Source organism: Myotis brandtii, unplaced genomic scaffold (assembly GCF_000412655.1).
Source record: "Myotis brandtii unplaced genomic scaffold, ASM41265v1 scaffold475, whole genome shotgun sequence".
In the NCBI taxonomy this organism is placed as follows: domain Eukaryota; kingdom Metazoa; phylum Chordata; class Mammalia; order Chiroptera; family Vespertilionidae; genus Myotis; species Myotis brandtii.
In genome coordinates this window covers 4201336-4215991 of record NW_005368148.1, presented here as the reverse complement: position 1 = coordinate 4215991, position 14656 = coordinate 4201336, and the positions used below count along the sequence as shown (strand labels likewise).

The following is a 14656-nucleotide window of genomic DNA, read 5'->3' as shown; positions in this document are numbered from 1 at the left end:
ACTGGGCCGGCAGGGGAGGGCAGTTGGGGGCAAACAGGCCAGCAGGGGAGCAGTTAGGTGTCAATCAGGCTGGCAGGGGAGCAGTTAAGGGTCTATCAGGCTGGCAGGCAGAAGCAGTTACGGGCAATCCATGTGTTGTTTTCCTTTATCTTCCTGTCTTACTTCACAAAGCAGCAAGAAGAGATTCATATCTGTATGAAATAGTCGTCAGTTTACTCCATGTTGAAAAACAGCTTGCACAATTGCATTCTGCTTAGCTTCCAATTTGCTGGTGTTTGAAGGATTTCCGATCTGAAACTAGTTTGTATTTCAAAATACTGATGTTTAAAAACCGTTGGTTTTTGTCTATTGCTTTTCTAGCTTGGCTAGTTATTAGGCTGCAAAATGCAAATGCTGTTTGCAGGCTTCAGTGTCTCTAGTTGTGCAGAAGGACTGAAATACTTGCTTTCAGATTGCCACAATTATTATGAAATATACTAATCCGTTCTGAAATGATGAGCTTTAATACCCACAAATGAGTCTTCTTTTGCTAGTGAAAAATGCAGCTAAATAGATAAATCCTCTCATTTCAGAGGTACATAGCATTTATAAATTATACTTATTTATACCCACATCCAACAAGTGATAAAGATGAATTAAACGTGTATAAATTATACTTATTTATACCCACATCCAACAAGTGTGATAAAGATGAATTAAACGTGTCTTTTTTTTTTTCCTTTTAATCCTCACCCGAGGATATTTTTCCATTGATTTTTAGAGAGGGTGGAAGAGAGAGGGAAAGACAGAGAGAAATATCGATGTGAGAGAAACAATTGATTGGTTGCCTCCTGCATGAGAGCCCAGGTCTGGGCCAGGGAGGAGCCTGAAACCAAGGTACATGCCCTTGACCGGAATCAAACCCAGGACCCTTTGGTTCGCAGGCCGACGCTCTATCCACTGAGCCAAACCGGCTAGGGCTTAACATGTCTTGGTAAAATAATTTCCTAGTTGGTTTTTGTGCTTAGTAATGCAATTATACAGGAGAACCAAGTGCTGTAAAAACATTTTCTTCATCATTACGATATGCTATTCATCACCCTGATTCTCACTCTAATTGCTGCATGTGTGTGTGACATACCAGGAAGACATGGCCGACAGCAGAAACTGCCGTGACGCTGTTGGCCTTCCGGGCACCCAGACTCTCTTTTGGTAACGTTCTTACTCAATTTCAACAGCTCAGAGTAGGTATTAGTCACTTGGGCATTATCAGCTTTAGTCGATGATTCAGCGCAAATGGCAAGTATCTGCAAAGAAAAGTATGAAGAGAATTTTACTGGCTTCTGATCTAAAGAACTTGGTAAGCAAGGATAAACTGCCCCAAATGGCTGTATTTGCTGCCGTACACAGGCAAAATCAGTGTGGGCCTCCATCCTCCTGTTGTGTTGACCCATCTCCAAAAAAGGAGCAGGTCCATTAAAGGACAGTTCAGATGTCGGTTCTCCAATCTGCCCTAGAAACAGCATCATGAATGGGCTCTGGGCTCAAAAGTAAACACTAGCTCCCACTTACTAGCCTGGTGACTTTAAGTGAAGTCACTTAAGTTCTCTGAGTCTTTGTGTTTTTTATTTACAAAGTGCAAATAATCTCTTCTTCATGGGTTTGTTAATTGAATAAAATAATGCACTTAAAGGTCTTTGCACAATTCTTGGCTCATAATAAATAAATAGTCAATAAGCAGTATGATTGTGAATTATTATTGCTACCATTATTATAAAGTTCCACTGAGGGGCAGCATAGTGGAGTAGGAAAAACCATGACATTTCAAAATGACTGCTGTTTGAATCCCAGCTCTGCCACCAACATGTGACTTTAGGCAAGTTTTATAACCTCACCGGTCCTCAATTTCCTGATCTGTACTTTCTGTCTTGAAGGGTTAAGGGTTATTGTGAAGGTAAAAAGTGATACTTTCTTCCAAGCCTGGCATGTAGCTTATAGCATGTTCTATTTCTTCCCCTTTTATACATTGTCATAGAATCAGCAGTTTTGATGAATCCTTCTGGTTATCAAATCATACAATAAATCTAACAGAATTTTCTTCACCTTTGTTCAGAAAAAAAAGAAACTTCACTTAATAGAGAACCAATCTTTAATCTATTTTTGGCTCCTGTCTTCTGGAGATAAAAGTTCATCCAAGTGATGTTGTATCAAATGTATCTGTTATAGACTAGAGTTCCTAGAAAAATGTTTGGGCCCTGGCCAGGTGGCTCAGCTGGTTGAAACATCATCCTGTACACCAAAGGTTCGATCTCCAGTCAGGGCACATATGGGAGGCAACTAATCAATGTTTCTCACATTGATGTTTCTCCCTCTTCTCCTCCCCTCACTTCCTCTCTCTCTAAAATCAAGAAACATATTCTCAGGTGAGGATTAAAAAAATGTTTGGAAACACTTGAGGGTAATGTTTTTCCCCCAGGTTTCCTACTATTTATTTATTTTTATTTCTCTAAACATGAATTCAAATAATCTCTCATCTTATGTATAAAATGTACATTCTATTGCCAAGCATCAAAAAATTTAAACTATTAGTTCTGGGGATTTTTTCTCATGGTCATTTTTCATAGTTTTCATGGCATATATATTTTTTGTATTTTATGATATAGCGATAATACTGGCATCTTCTGAGTCATGAGAACTAAATGTGCCACACAGATCAATCACTGCCACAGGAACCCCTATCTCTTCCCTTTCAGCCCTTCCCCCTGTGGTCACCAAGCCTGTATCCCCTTCAGGTCACAGGATACCATGGGACCTCCAAAGAAGGAATAAGGAAGATATGGCTGTCCACTTTTCCTCCTCAGATGAATGTATTTAAAAATGCATTACTAATATCTAGTCTTCCAGGAGGGAAAACAATACCAAAATAGCAAGAAAATATCTGACTTGTTCAAGGTCACTCGTTAGCAAAAGATAAAGAGCTAGGACTTGTCTAAGTCTCCTAACGCCTATTACATGTTGTTTCCCTTCCACCCAAGAGGAGGTGAACTTACCAGAGAATACAGCTTACTTTCTATATGAAAACAACTCTATCTAGAGAACAACTAAGACACAGATCAGAGGAATTATGTCTGAATATGCTGTCTTTACTATCAAGCTACTGAGTCTTCAATCCAACAGACATTTCTTGAGTCAGGTTCTGGGACTAAAAACATTGATTGTAATAAAAAGTGAATGTTTAGTTTCCAGAAGCAGATTTGCACATGAGCATGTGATATGTAATAGATTGATAACTTGGGGGATGTTTTACCCTTAATATTTGCATGACTCTTACTTTTTAAAACACATTTGAATCTATGATCTTTTCATACAGCTTGGAATAAAAAAATGTATTAGCATCAATTTATCTTTTCAGGACAGTTCCCTACTTCTTACTTTCTCTACAGGTCATCCTGCCTTCCTGTTAATATCAGTCCTTCTTCTAGATCAGAGAATTTACAGCTAATAAATAGCAATTGAATTGGGCACTCTAGAAAATAATAATAATGCAATTGAAAGCATACCAAAATGTTTAATGGAAAGGGCTTTCACAAGAAATCATTCAAATTTTTATGATCCTTATTCCATTATTACCTCGTTGTTCTATGTGATAGCCTGGAATTAAATATACTAACCATTTAACATTCCAGATATTGCCAGCACATGAAAGCATCCAGAGTTGATACCCAATTGTGTGTGTGTGTCCAATGGCTAGAGCACCCTATCCCTCTGGGTATGCTAATTTTACCCAATATTCATGAGGCTATCTCATGACCAGGCCCACAATCCTTGGTTTAAATGATCAAATGCTCAGGGACACAGCACATTTTATATTTATGGAGTGTTGCATTAGTGCTATTTCTGGAAAACTGCATATACTCAGCTTTCTGGAGCTGTCTAAAAGAAACTACCTAATTCATTTTGTTTTAGCTTTCAAGTTCTTGATTGGAAATCAAAATCTACTGTGCAAAGTACATTCAGAATTGGAGCAATGTGCAACCTGAAGTAGAGCACTGAAGAGACACAAATATCCTGGCCATGAAGCACCGATACCGACCTCACTCATATTTACTTGCTCACACCTGCTTCACAGAGTTGAATTTCTGGAAACATTTCTTATTTAGTTCAGCATCAAAAAATTATGTCAAGAATGAAAAAGAAAGCTAGGTTTGAAGAGTATGTTGTGACTGCTGCATGATGAGATGTAAGCAAGGCTCCATATAGCTTGTATTTTTAAAAAGTTTTTGCATTTAGCTCAAGATTGCAGTATGCAAAGATGTAACCCAAACTTTCCAGGCAGAAGCTGAGGCATTTTGACTGTGACAAGGCAGGAAACCCACAAAGAAGTAAATGAGCTGAGTGCTCAAAAATTTTTTATCAGAAAAAACTTTTAAAAAGGTGTAAAAATAAGTTAAATCAAACTCTGAAATGTGAATAAACTAAAGCAAGTAATAAACAAATGGGGAAAAAGAGGAATCGAAATAATTTTAAATCGGTCATAACAAAGATTAAAAATCGGAGAAAACTCAATTGTATATTCTTCTGGGAATAATAATATTAGCTATTCCATTAATCAATGAATAATTAAGCAAATACTTTGTTGAATACCTACTATGTGCCAGACAGATACCTTGGAGTATGGCAGTAAACAGATAAAGATTCTACTCTCAAAGAGTTTACATGTAAGTGGTCTACTTCCAACCAAAGCCCAGAAGGGAGTTTATTCAAGACAATCATTGTGCTCAGATACTGCAGGAAAATGCTGTGTTCACCAAGGAATATAGTGGTCATGGAGAGGGTTCAGTGCTGGAAGGTCAGGGGTTAAGAAAATAGAAAGAAGGGGGAACAGAGGGAACATTTCAATAATAAAGAAATGTTTCAGCAGAAAATTATTTTAACACAACAAAATGTTGAGTGTTTATTTCTAGTTGGCAAGACTATGAGTGAGTTGTTGTGGTTGTGGGTGTGTATGTGTGTGTGTTTTTGCTTTAACACATGTTTTTCTATACGGGACAAGTGTTAGTTGTATAATAAAAAATAAAATAAAAAGGGACAACTGTAGAGGTAGCAGGATTGCGTTAAACCTAAAGATATTTGATTTATCATTTGTGCTATTTTTTTTCAATAAGATTAGACAATCTGAATAATAACAGTAGTGAATCTATAACAGCAGCCTAGTATTTGGAAGGTGGAAAATATTCTAAATTATTTGCATTTAATTATTAGCACTTTATCCTTCATATAAATTTTCTATATTTTGCTGTTCTAGGTTTCAATAGTAGTCCTATAATTTTACTAAATCCAACATCATAACCATTCACCTTTAATTGGATATATTTCCTTAAACGAGTGTTATTATCCAGTATAATAAAATAAAATTATTAGTCATTTAAAAATGCATGTTAATAAAGTGACTTAAAAGTTAGATATCTCAAATTGAAAGTGGACATTTTAACTCCTCGTGGGGAACTTCCAACAGAATGATGAGAGTAGGCGGATGATGGGGTTCCAGGGAAAAGAGTCCCCCTCTACCTACCATGCAAACTCTCTTTCAAAATTCAGCTAAGAGGTAACAGAAGGCAATGGGTTACTTGTGAGGATGGTAGAAAGAGAAAGTGAGATTTTTTTTTTAAGTGTTGTGCTGGGTGGTTTGGCTCAGTGGATAAAGAGTCGGCCTGTGGACTGAGGGGTCCCAGGTTCGATTCCGGTCGGGGGGGCACATGCCCGGGTTGTGGGCTCGACCTCCAGTGGGGGGCATGCAGGAGGCAGCCGATCAGTGGTTCTTTCTCATCATTGATGTGTCTCTCTCTCTTTCCCTCTCACTTCCTCTCTGAAATCAATAAAATATATATTTTTTTTAAAAAGTGTTGACACCAGCAGTCTCTAGCTAATTCCTAAGATCTTAGTCATATAACCTGAAAATTGGTATTTCACTTTATTTACCATTTTAGAGCAGAAAGGGTTTTAGAGATGACCCAATTCAAGCCCCTCAGAGGAAGCTGCGCCCCCAAACTCGTGTAGAGATTGGTCCACGGCATACTGCTACCTCAAGAGAGTCAGGACTCTTATGGCCTGAATCACATCTACCCCACCTCTAAATTCTTAGGTTGAAGTCCTAACCCCTAGTACCCCCAGGTATCACCATATTTAGAGATAAGGTCTTTAAAGAGATAATTAAGTTAAAAGTGAGGTCTGTAGGGTATGCCCTAACTCATAGGGACTAGTGTCCCTATAAGAAAGAAGAGGAAATTTGGCCACGGACACAAAGGGAAGAAGGTATAAAGACAGGGAGAAGGGCATTCATAAGCTAAGCAGAGAGGCTTGGGACAGGGCCTTTCCTCATGGCCTTTGGAAGGGTCCAACCTGGTCAACAACTTGACTGCAGATGTCTAGCCTCCAGAACTGTGAGAAAATGAAAGTCTGTAGTTTAAGCCACCCAGTCTGTGGTACGTGTGGTGCAGCCCTAAGAAATCAATACAGCCTCTTGATTCCCTCAGATTCTGAACCTGAAGGGTGTCATGGCACACAAGCACTTGGGATTCCTCATAGCTGAGCACAAGCATTTCTCATCTTGCACTAACACTGAGCTAAATAAACAAAAGATTTCAAGTGGCTTTTAGAACTGGTATCATCAGGGGCTGACAGGAGCCCGAACAGCTTCTTCCCAGCCTTCCAGGCCCCACTAGGTGGGTTGACATTTCATTGTCCTCTGCTGCTGAGAACACAAATGGAAAGATACATGAAGCTCAGCTGATTAATTCTGCTCACTTGTTTTCTAGACTTTTACTTATCAACACCAGCAGAAAAAGAAATTCTAAAGATACCATGAATAGTTCACTATTTCCAATTATATAATGCACCTCTAACATATTTGTGTAAAAAATAAGGAAACAGTAATGACATTTTGAGGTAGGTACATTATTGAAAAACTGTCATAAAAATAGATGAATTTTCTACATGAAAAAGGCAAGTGAAGATGCTATTCATTCTTTTTAAAAAAACATATAAGTAAAAATAGCAGGTAATCTTATCCTAATAATGTCTTCTTTCTTCCTAAAGATCAGTTTCTGGGAAGACCAGGAGCGAGATAGTTGAGGCAGGTTAGACCCCTGACCAATCAAGCAATACATAAAATAAAATGAGGAATCTAGAAAGTTCCGTCTGGGATTAGATTTTGAGTTTAGTGCTAGCATTTGAAAAATAGTTCTCAAAACCCTGGTGGACATCAGAATCAAGTAGTGATGCTTAAAAAAAATGTGCTTAGGTCCCACTACAGACCCAAAGATTCAGGATCTCTGAGCATGAGGCTCTCCTTGTGATTATCTTCAACAAGCACCCCAGTTATTGTGATATTCACTGCAGTGGAGAACAACTGGGCTCTGGGTGACTGGGGTGACTCAGTAGTTGAGCGTCAACCTATGAAGCAGAAGGTTACTGTTTGATTCCAGGTCAGGGCATATGCCTGGGTTGTGGGCTCAGTCCCTGGTGTGGGGCATGCAGGAAGCAGCCAATTGATGGTTCTCTCTCATCATTGATGTTTCTCTCTCTCTCTCTCTTTGTCTCTCCCTTCCTCTCTGAAATCAATAAAAAATATTTTTTTTTAAAAAAAAGGAAAGCAAAATAAAGGCTGTAAGTTACACTTACATGTGAGGACGAAAGAGCTTTATAGATTAACAACATTTGTAAGTGTTCTGCACTTGCAAATCAGAGTTTGACTTTTCATGGAGAAATCATGACCCTTCTAAAAATAAGCCTGAATAAAACAGGTCATCTTTGGTGGAAGAAAAGGGTAAAGGAAGGGCTATAAAATCCTAAACTAAAGCCCTATAGTCCTCATGCCCAGAGGAGCCACAGTGGGAGCACAGAAAGAGTAAAGCATTCAGGGGGAGCAGAAAAGAATGAGTAGGAAGGGCTTGTCTAAAGGGCTTGTCTAGAGGGGATGCCATTTGGTTCAGAGTAAGAGCCACATGGCGTGTGGGCCCACATCTTTCTAAGAGAAACCAAAATCCTGCAACATTTAAATGGTGGCAACTAATATTAAAAATATATACATACACATACATACATATTCTGTGTGTTAATACCATGCAGTCTAAATAAAACAGTCTGGGGCAGTGTAGGCCCAACTTTTGAAATTAGGCCTAAATCCATACAGACACTTACATGAAAAAAACAGTCTATGGTACAACTTTTGTGAGGATGGCTAGAAACCAAAGCTCAATTTTCAGCCAGGGGCAAGAACCTTAACCCACTTGCTCTAAATTCATTCTTTTACTTTCTTTCTTTCTTTCTTTCTTTCTTTCTTTCTCTCTCTCTCTCTCTCTCTCTCTCTCTCTCTCTCTCTCTCTCTTCCCTCCCCCACCACCTCCAAGATCTTTGCCCTCAGAAATCAATATTGACCTTTCTCACATCTTATATTTTCATGGCCTCCCAGAACACAGAGGGGAGTAGATCTATAATGCTGCAAGTTTTAATGAAAGGACAACCTGTTGTTAATGAATCCAATGCTGAGTTTATTGTAAATATGCAAGTTTATTCCAGTCCACAGCTTAACAAAACCTGCAGTAGGCTTGCTCACTTGGCTGGGCTGAGTACACCCACCAGTTGGATTTGTAGTAAGATTTGCAAATTTATAAGATTTCCTTGCTCAAAATGCGTAACTTCATACTAAATTCACTATCATAGCCACTTAATGGAACATGTGCTAATTGTCAAATATTGCTGTGAATGCTGATTCTAAATGCCATAGGTGGGAGTGGCATGGTTGCACAAAAGTTCATTCCAAATCAAGAACAGAGCTGTGATCAAAGGGGACATCTTGTTCATTTCCTTCTATGGAAGATGGAGTCACCAATCTTACAACAATCAACTTTCTAATTTGGGCTTTACTACTCATGTTCTCACTTCAAAAAATTTAACAAAATAATTTATCAAAATAAAATAAAAGTAAAAAACAATAAGGATTAAAGATACTTGGTGTTGGGAATCCAACAACATAAAAAGCTAAAAAACATTTTATTTTTATTTTTAAAGCCAGGGTTTTCCAGGAAATGATTATAACTTATGAGGTAGTTAAATGCTGTTTTCCCACTTTTGTGAATGGATTCACACACACACAGCACAAAAAGTACAATACATACATAATGTATGTATCAATAATACATGAGCTAAACAAAACAGAGACTGGGGCAGTGAAGGGCCAGTTTTTTAACAGGCCTAAATCTATACTCATGTGAAAAAACAGTCTACTGGATCCAGAAACCTTTTGTAAGGTACTTACAACAGTTCTAAAATAATTTTTAGGTAATTACATATATATATATACACACACACATACATACACACACACACACACACATACATATACATATATATATATCCTATGACCTTGGATAAATCCTTTTCCTCCCTAGCTTCAAATTACTCCCTCCATCTAAAGGGTTTAGGGATTATGAATAAACTAAAGGCCTGGTGCATGAAAATTCATGCACTGGCGGTGGGGGTGGTGTGTCCCTCAGCCCGGCCTGCCCCCTCTCACAGTCCGGGAGCCCTCATGGGTGAGAGATGACCCAGTGATCAGGGGAAGGCGATGCCCCCAACACACCTCTGCTGCTGCTACTGTGAGGGTCTGATGGTCAATTTGCATATTGTCACTTTATTATATAGGATTATAAGTAATAAAATAATGTGATAAGAATTATAGTAATGTAAGGTCATTTAACAAATGCTCTCTCTATAATGCATCTAATAAATATTATGATATGAAAATTATGTAAAAATAGAAAAAGATTGATGAATACACAAACTACAAGAGGCAGGCTATAAAAAGCACTGAATGCATATGCAATTTTGTACATGTGTATACAAGGCCAGGGAGGCTGTAAGTAAAATAAAAAACACTTGTATTAGGTGGTGAAATAATGAATGACTTTTCTTTTTCAAGAATTACTTTTTGTTTTACATCATATGATCAATGTCTCTATATTTACCTATTTAAAAAAGAAGAAAGAGATGGAGTCACTGTCCTAATTTGGGTTAACTTGCTTTTTATCTTATGGATCAAATTTGAAATTATGTACTTTTATTATTTTTTTTAACTTTTTAAATTATTTTTTCTAATAGGTACTAAAGACCTATTAGAAAACATGGGACTCATTAAGGGACTTTTGAAACCCAAGATAATTTGCCAAAAGGTATTTAACTCACAAGGGGTTTTCAAGAGGGGAATTTCCTTATTCAGGTTTTTGATCATTTCTTAGCAAACAGTTATTCTCTCCAACTGACAGCTGTTCTAGAGTGATCCAGCTGCCCTAAAGCATTCTTGTGGCCTTCAGAGAGATTCCTTCGAAATATTGACGCTTCCACTATAAGAACTATTTAGAAGGAAATTACTAGTGTCCCAAAGGGATTTACTCAGAAACAGCACCCTCTTTGCCGGAGGGATACCTCAGCCACAAAGTGAGAAGTGTTGGGTCTCAACCCCAAACCAAGCTCTCCAGCTTAGAGCACCAGAGCTGGGAACAGGTGCCCACAAAACATCTGGCTATGAATATCAGTGGGAATTCTGCCCACCAGGGAGAAATGAAAGTCTGCTAGAGACACAGGTACCCTCCTAAAGGGTCACAAAATCTCACTCACAGCCACTCACCCTGGGATCTGGTGGAGTGGGTTAGAGTCACTTGAGAAAGAGACTGGGGTTTGTGACTCTGAAGAGAGAGCTGAAGGACCATCCACCAGGATTCCTGTGAGGAGCCATTCTCCCATACCACAGACCTTATCTTTCTTGGGTGGAGCACTCCCGTGCAGATGGCATCAGCCTGGGGCAATGCAATAGCCTCCCCTGGACTCCCTGCTGTCCCTCCCTGTGGAGTTTATGCCTTATCGAGCCGTCAGCTGCCTGGGCTGGGGTGTAGGCAGACTCAGGGGATGTCAATGACTACATTGTGTGGCTTTGGGATGGGGGACATGCCCCCTAATTTCTCATGAACTTGACCTGCAATGCCTCCCTGCCATGAAAAATCTGCTGTCACCATGCTTGGGGACCCTGGCAAATGCAACCTCCTGACTGCTAGTGGCTCCACCCTGCCGAGGTCTGGGCAGAATCCAGGCAAAACTGAGTTGTGTGACTCAGGGGTGGGAGCCACTACCCCCCATCCCCCAAGCCTGACGGATACCTCTCCCTCCTGGGAGATCCACTGACTAGCACTAGCCCCATCCTCCTGACTCCTTATGTCCCCACCCTGCTGAGACTGAACTCCTGACAGAATCTGGAAACACTGAGTTGCATGGCTCTAGGACAAGAGCCATTTTCCCCCTCACATGCCAGACTGGTGCAGAGCCCTCCCTTCACACGGCCAAATCTTGGTCTCTTTGGACCTGATAAACTGCTGGCCTGACACTGATCAGTGGCCACCCTCAGACAGCATCAGAGCAGGGTCCAATTAGCTTCAAAAGTGGTACCAGACCCTGCTGAGGTGTAATCTGCCTCCTGTGGTCAACACCTGCACAGCAGCTTGTACACTGCAGTCAGGGTCAATCCTCACAGTCACCCAGCCTGAGGGATGGCCTCGTGCATGAATGGGGCAATTAACAATCAAGATTCATTTACAACAGGAGGGGCCACATAACCCAACAAGGGACATTCCTGGAGCACCCAACCCAACTGATCAAGGAGACTGTGCCACTGGTCCCCCAGGACACCTACTACATAAGGCCACTATACAAAGGCTAAGAGATATAGCAGATCTATCTAATACAGTGATTCCCAAAGTGGGCGCTACCGCCCCCTGGTGGGCGCTGCAGCGATCCAGGGGGGCGGTGATGGCCACAGGTGCGTTTTAACTTTTTTTGTATTACCTTTCTATTCTGAGTTCAATAAATAATTTCATAATTTCAAACTTCAATGTTTCTAATTTACACCTTTCTTTACTATATTTTACGAAAAAGGTAGAAACATTAATACATACATCTTTCTGTTTAATTGCTATTAAAATTAAAAAAAAAATTAATTTCCAGGGGGCGCTGAGTAATATTTTTTCTGGAAAGGGGGCGGTAGGCCAAATAAGTTTGGGAACCACTGGTCTAATACATAGAAACAAACATAAAGAGGCAGCCAAACTGGGGAGACAAAGAAATAAACTCCAAATAAAAGAATAGGAAACCTCCAGAAAAAGAGCTAAATGAAATGGAAGTAAGCAATTACCAGAAATAGAGTTCAAAAAAGTGGTTAAAAGGATACTCAAGAAACCTAGTGAGAACTTCAACAGCATGAAAAATGACATAGAATGCATAAAAAAAATAAAGAATACAATATCTGAAATAAAGAATACACTAGAAAAGAATAAACAGTAGATTAGATGAAGCAGAGGATCGAATCAGGAAGACAAGGTAGCAGAAAAATACCCAATCAGAGCAGCAAGAAGGAAGAATAATTCTAAAAAATGAGGATAGTTTAAGGGACCTTTGGGACAACATGAAGCATAACATTTGCATTATAGGGGTACCTGAAGGAGGGAGAGTGCAAGGGATTGAGAACCTATTTGAAGAAATAATGACCAAAAACTTCCCTTACCTGGTGAAGAAGAAAGACACACAAGTCCAGGAAGTGCAGAGTCCCAAACAAGATGAACACAAAGAGGTAGTTGGAGGTGAAAGAGGGCATAGAGGGGATAAATGACAATGGAAGGAGACTGAATTTGGAGTGGTAAACACATAATACGATGAACAGATGAGGTAGTATAGAATTATACATGTAAAACCTATATAATTTTACTAACCAATGCCACTCCAATAAATTCAATTTAAAAAAAAAGAAACTTCAGAATAGAGGTGTGATATTAGGCAAGTGTGGGTGCAAGGTAGGCCTCTGTGTAACTAAATTTAAAAGAGTCACTTTAGGAGGGAGAAATGGAGGACAGACTACAGAATGTAAACAACGATTATCTAGGTGACAGGGTTATGTCAGTTTTTTTTCTTTTTACTCATCTGCATTTATAATTTATATTTAATAAATCTTAATTTTCTAGGCCACATATCCTATAAATAAAGGGTGTCCCAAAAATATATAACTACACTTTGAATAATTATAAAAGCCGTGTTTATTAAAATACATTTCATTTTCAAAATTAAACTAAAAGCTGTTAAAGTATACATTTTTTGGAACACCTTGTATAATAAATTGTATTTAATTTATGATATTATAGATAGCATAATAATGTGAATATGTAAATAAATGTATGTATATAGATGAGTGTGTGTGCATGCATTCTTTCAGAAAAGCAAGGTTTCCTTTGTGCTTTAAATATGCACCTCTGGTAAAGATGCTATAGTATAAAGTTAAGTAAGTATAGCTCCCGGCTTTGATAATGTTGCTACATGTACTAGTATTGCTGTCCCTAGAACTAGGAGAGATTTCCAAAGCAAACAACATTGCAATAATGTAGTCATTAATTATAAGGAAGAGAAAGGATGTGGGTTTTTTAATTTATTGATTGATTTTAGAGAGAGAGAGAGGAAGAGAGAGAGAGAGAAACATCGACTTGTTGTTCCACTTATTCATGCATTCATTGGTTGATTCTCCTTGTATGCCTTGTCAGGGGCTCAAACGCACACCCTGGGCGTATCAGGATAATGCTCTAACCAACTGAACTACCCGCCAGGGCAAGAAGGATGTGCTTTGAGACTATAAATGGTTTCTCAATTTTGATTCTTAAATTTTTTCTAAGGAAGTTTCTAAAGGCCCCAAATATTGCACCATATTTCTGAAGGAACTAAGGAGAATTAATTTTTCCAATCAGGGAGAATTTTTTTTTCCCAATCATAAGATGGTGCCAGACATTACTGTGTTTGATTTTCTTTCAACTTATGGTTGTTGTTTTTTTTTGGAAATGGGTGCAATCAACAAACTCCCTGGACTTTGGAATTAAATTAAATCCCAGCCTTGTCACCTATTAGCTGTGTGATCTTGGTTGAAAAACTTTCCAAACCCCATTTTGCCAACTGTAAAACGTACATGAGGACATCCTCCTCGCTACACAGCTGCTGGGAGAATTGATTGAGACCATGTTTATTAACACTCCTAACACAGTGCCTGGAACTTCGGTAGGACCCAATAAAATAAGAATCCATTGGCTTTCAGAGGCTTCGAGACGTCATTGTGCCTGCAGAGGCCACGATTATTCTATTAGCCACCGGCAAGCTGAGAAGCGGATTCCAAAACAGGCCAAGTGCAGACGCCAGGGCGCGTGAGCGGCGCGAGCCAGCAGCACAGCGCTGAGGCCGAGATTGCCCCCAGCCCCGAGTTCACAAACTCGCGTGGGAGTGCACGCTAAGAAAGATTCCAAGGAGAAAATGAAAAGCAGGAAGGAAAAACAACAACACAGAGACAGTGACTGACTTGCAGTCCTAAGGAGAGGAGGCATTTCCGGGAGCAAACAAAAACAGTTTCTTTTTCTGCCTGGTGACAAGAGAGTAAACAAGGCGCCTGCAGCTCCAAGTTCACTTTTGCAAAAAGAAACGGTGCGGCCAGAAGCTTCAGGTGCAACCACCGCCTCGGGCTTATTCCCTAACTTTGGGGGGAAACCGGCGATGTCAGTTCCAGCCCGCGTTCCCCACCGCCGGGCGCGCACTCCCGCCGCCCGGA

General features: G+C 39.6%; 1 protein-coding gene across 2 annotated transcripts in view; it reads right to left on the bottom strand.

Moving 5' to 3' along the window:
- The window catches only part of FAS (Fas cell surface death receptor), a 28520-nt gene that overhangs the window by 13112 nt on the left and 752 nt on the right, over nt 1–14656 (bottom strand). For both annotated transcript variants that reach the window (XM_014547487.1, XM_005875943.2), the window contains exon 2: nt 1121–1286. In XM_014547487.1, the coding sequence (XP_014402973.1) occupies nt 1121–1286 (166 nt within the window). The remainder of the gene's footprint in view (nt 1–1120; nt 1287–14656) is intronic.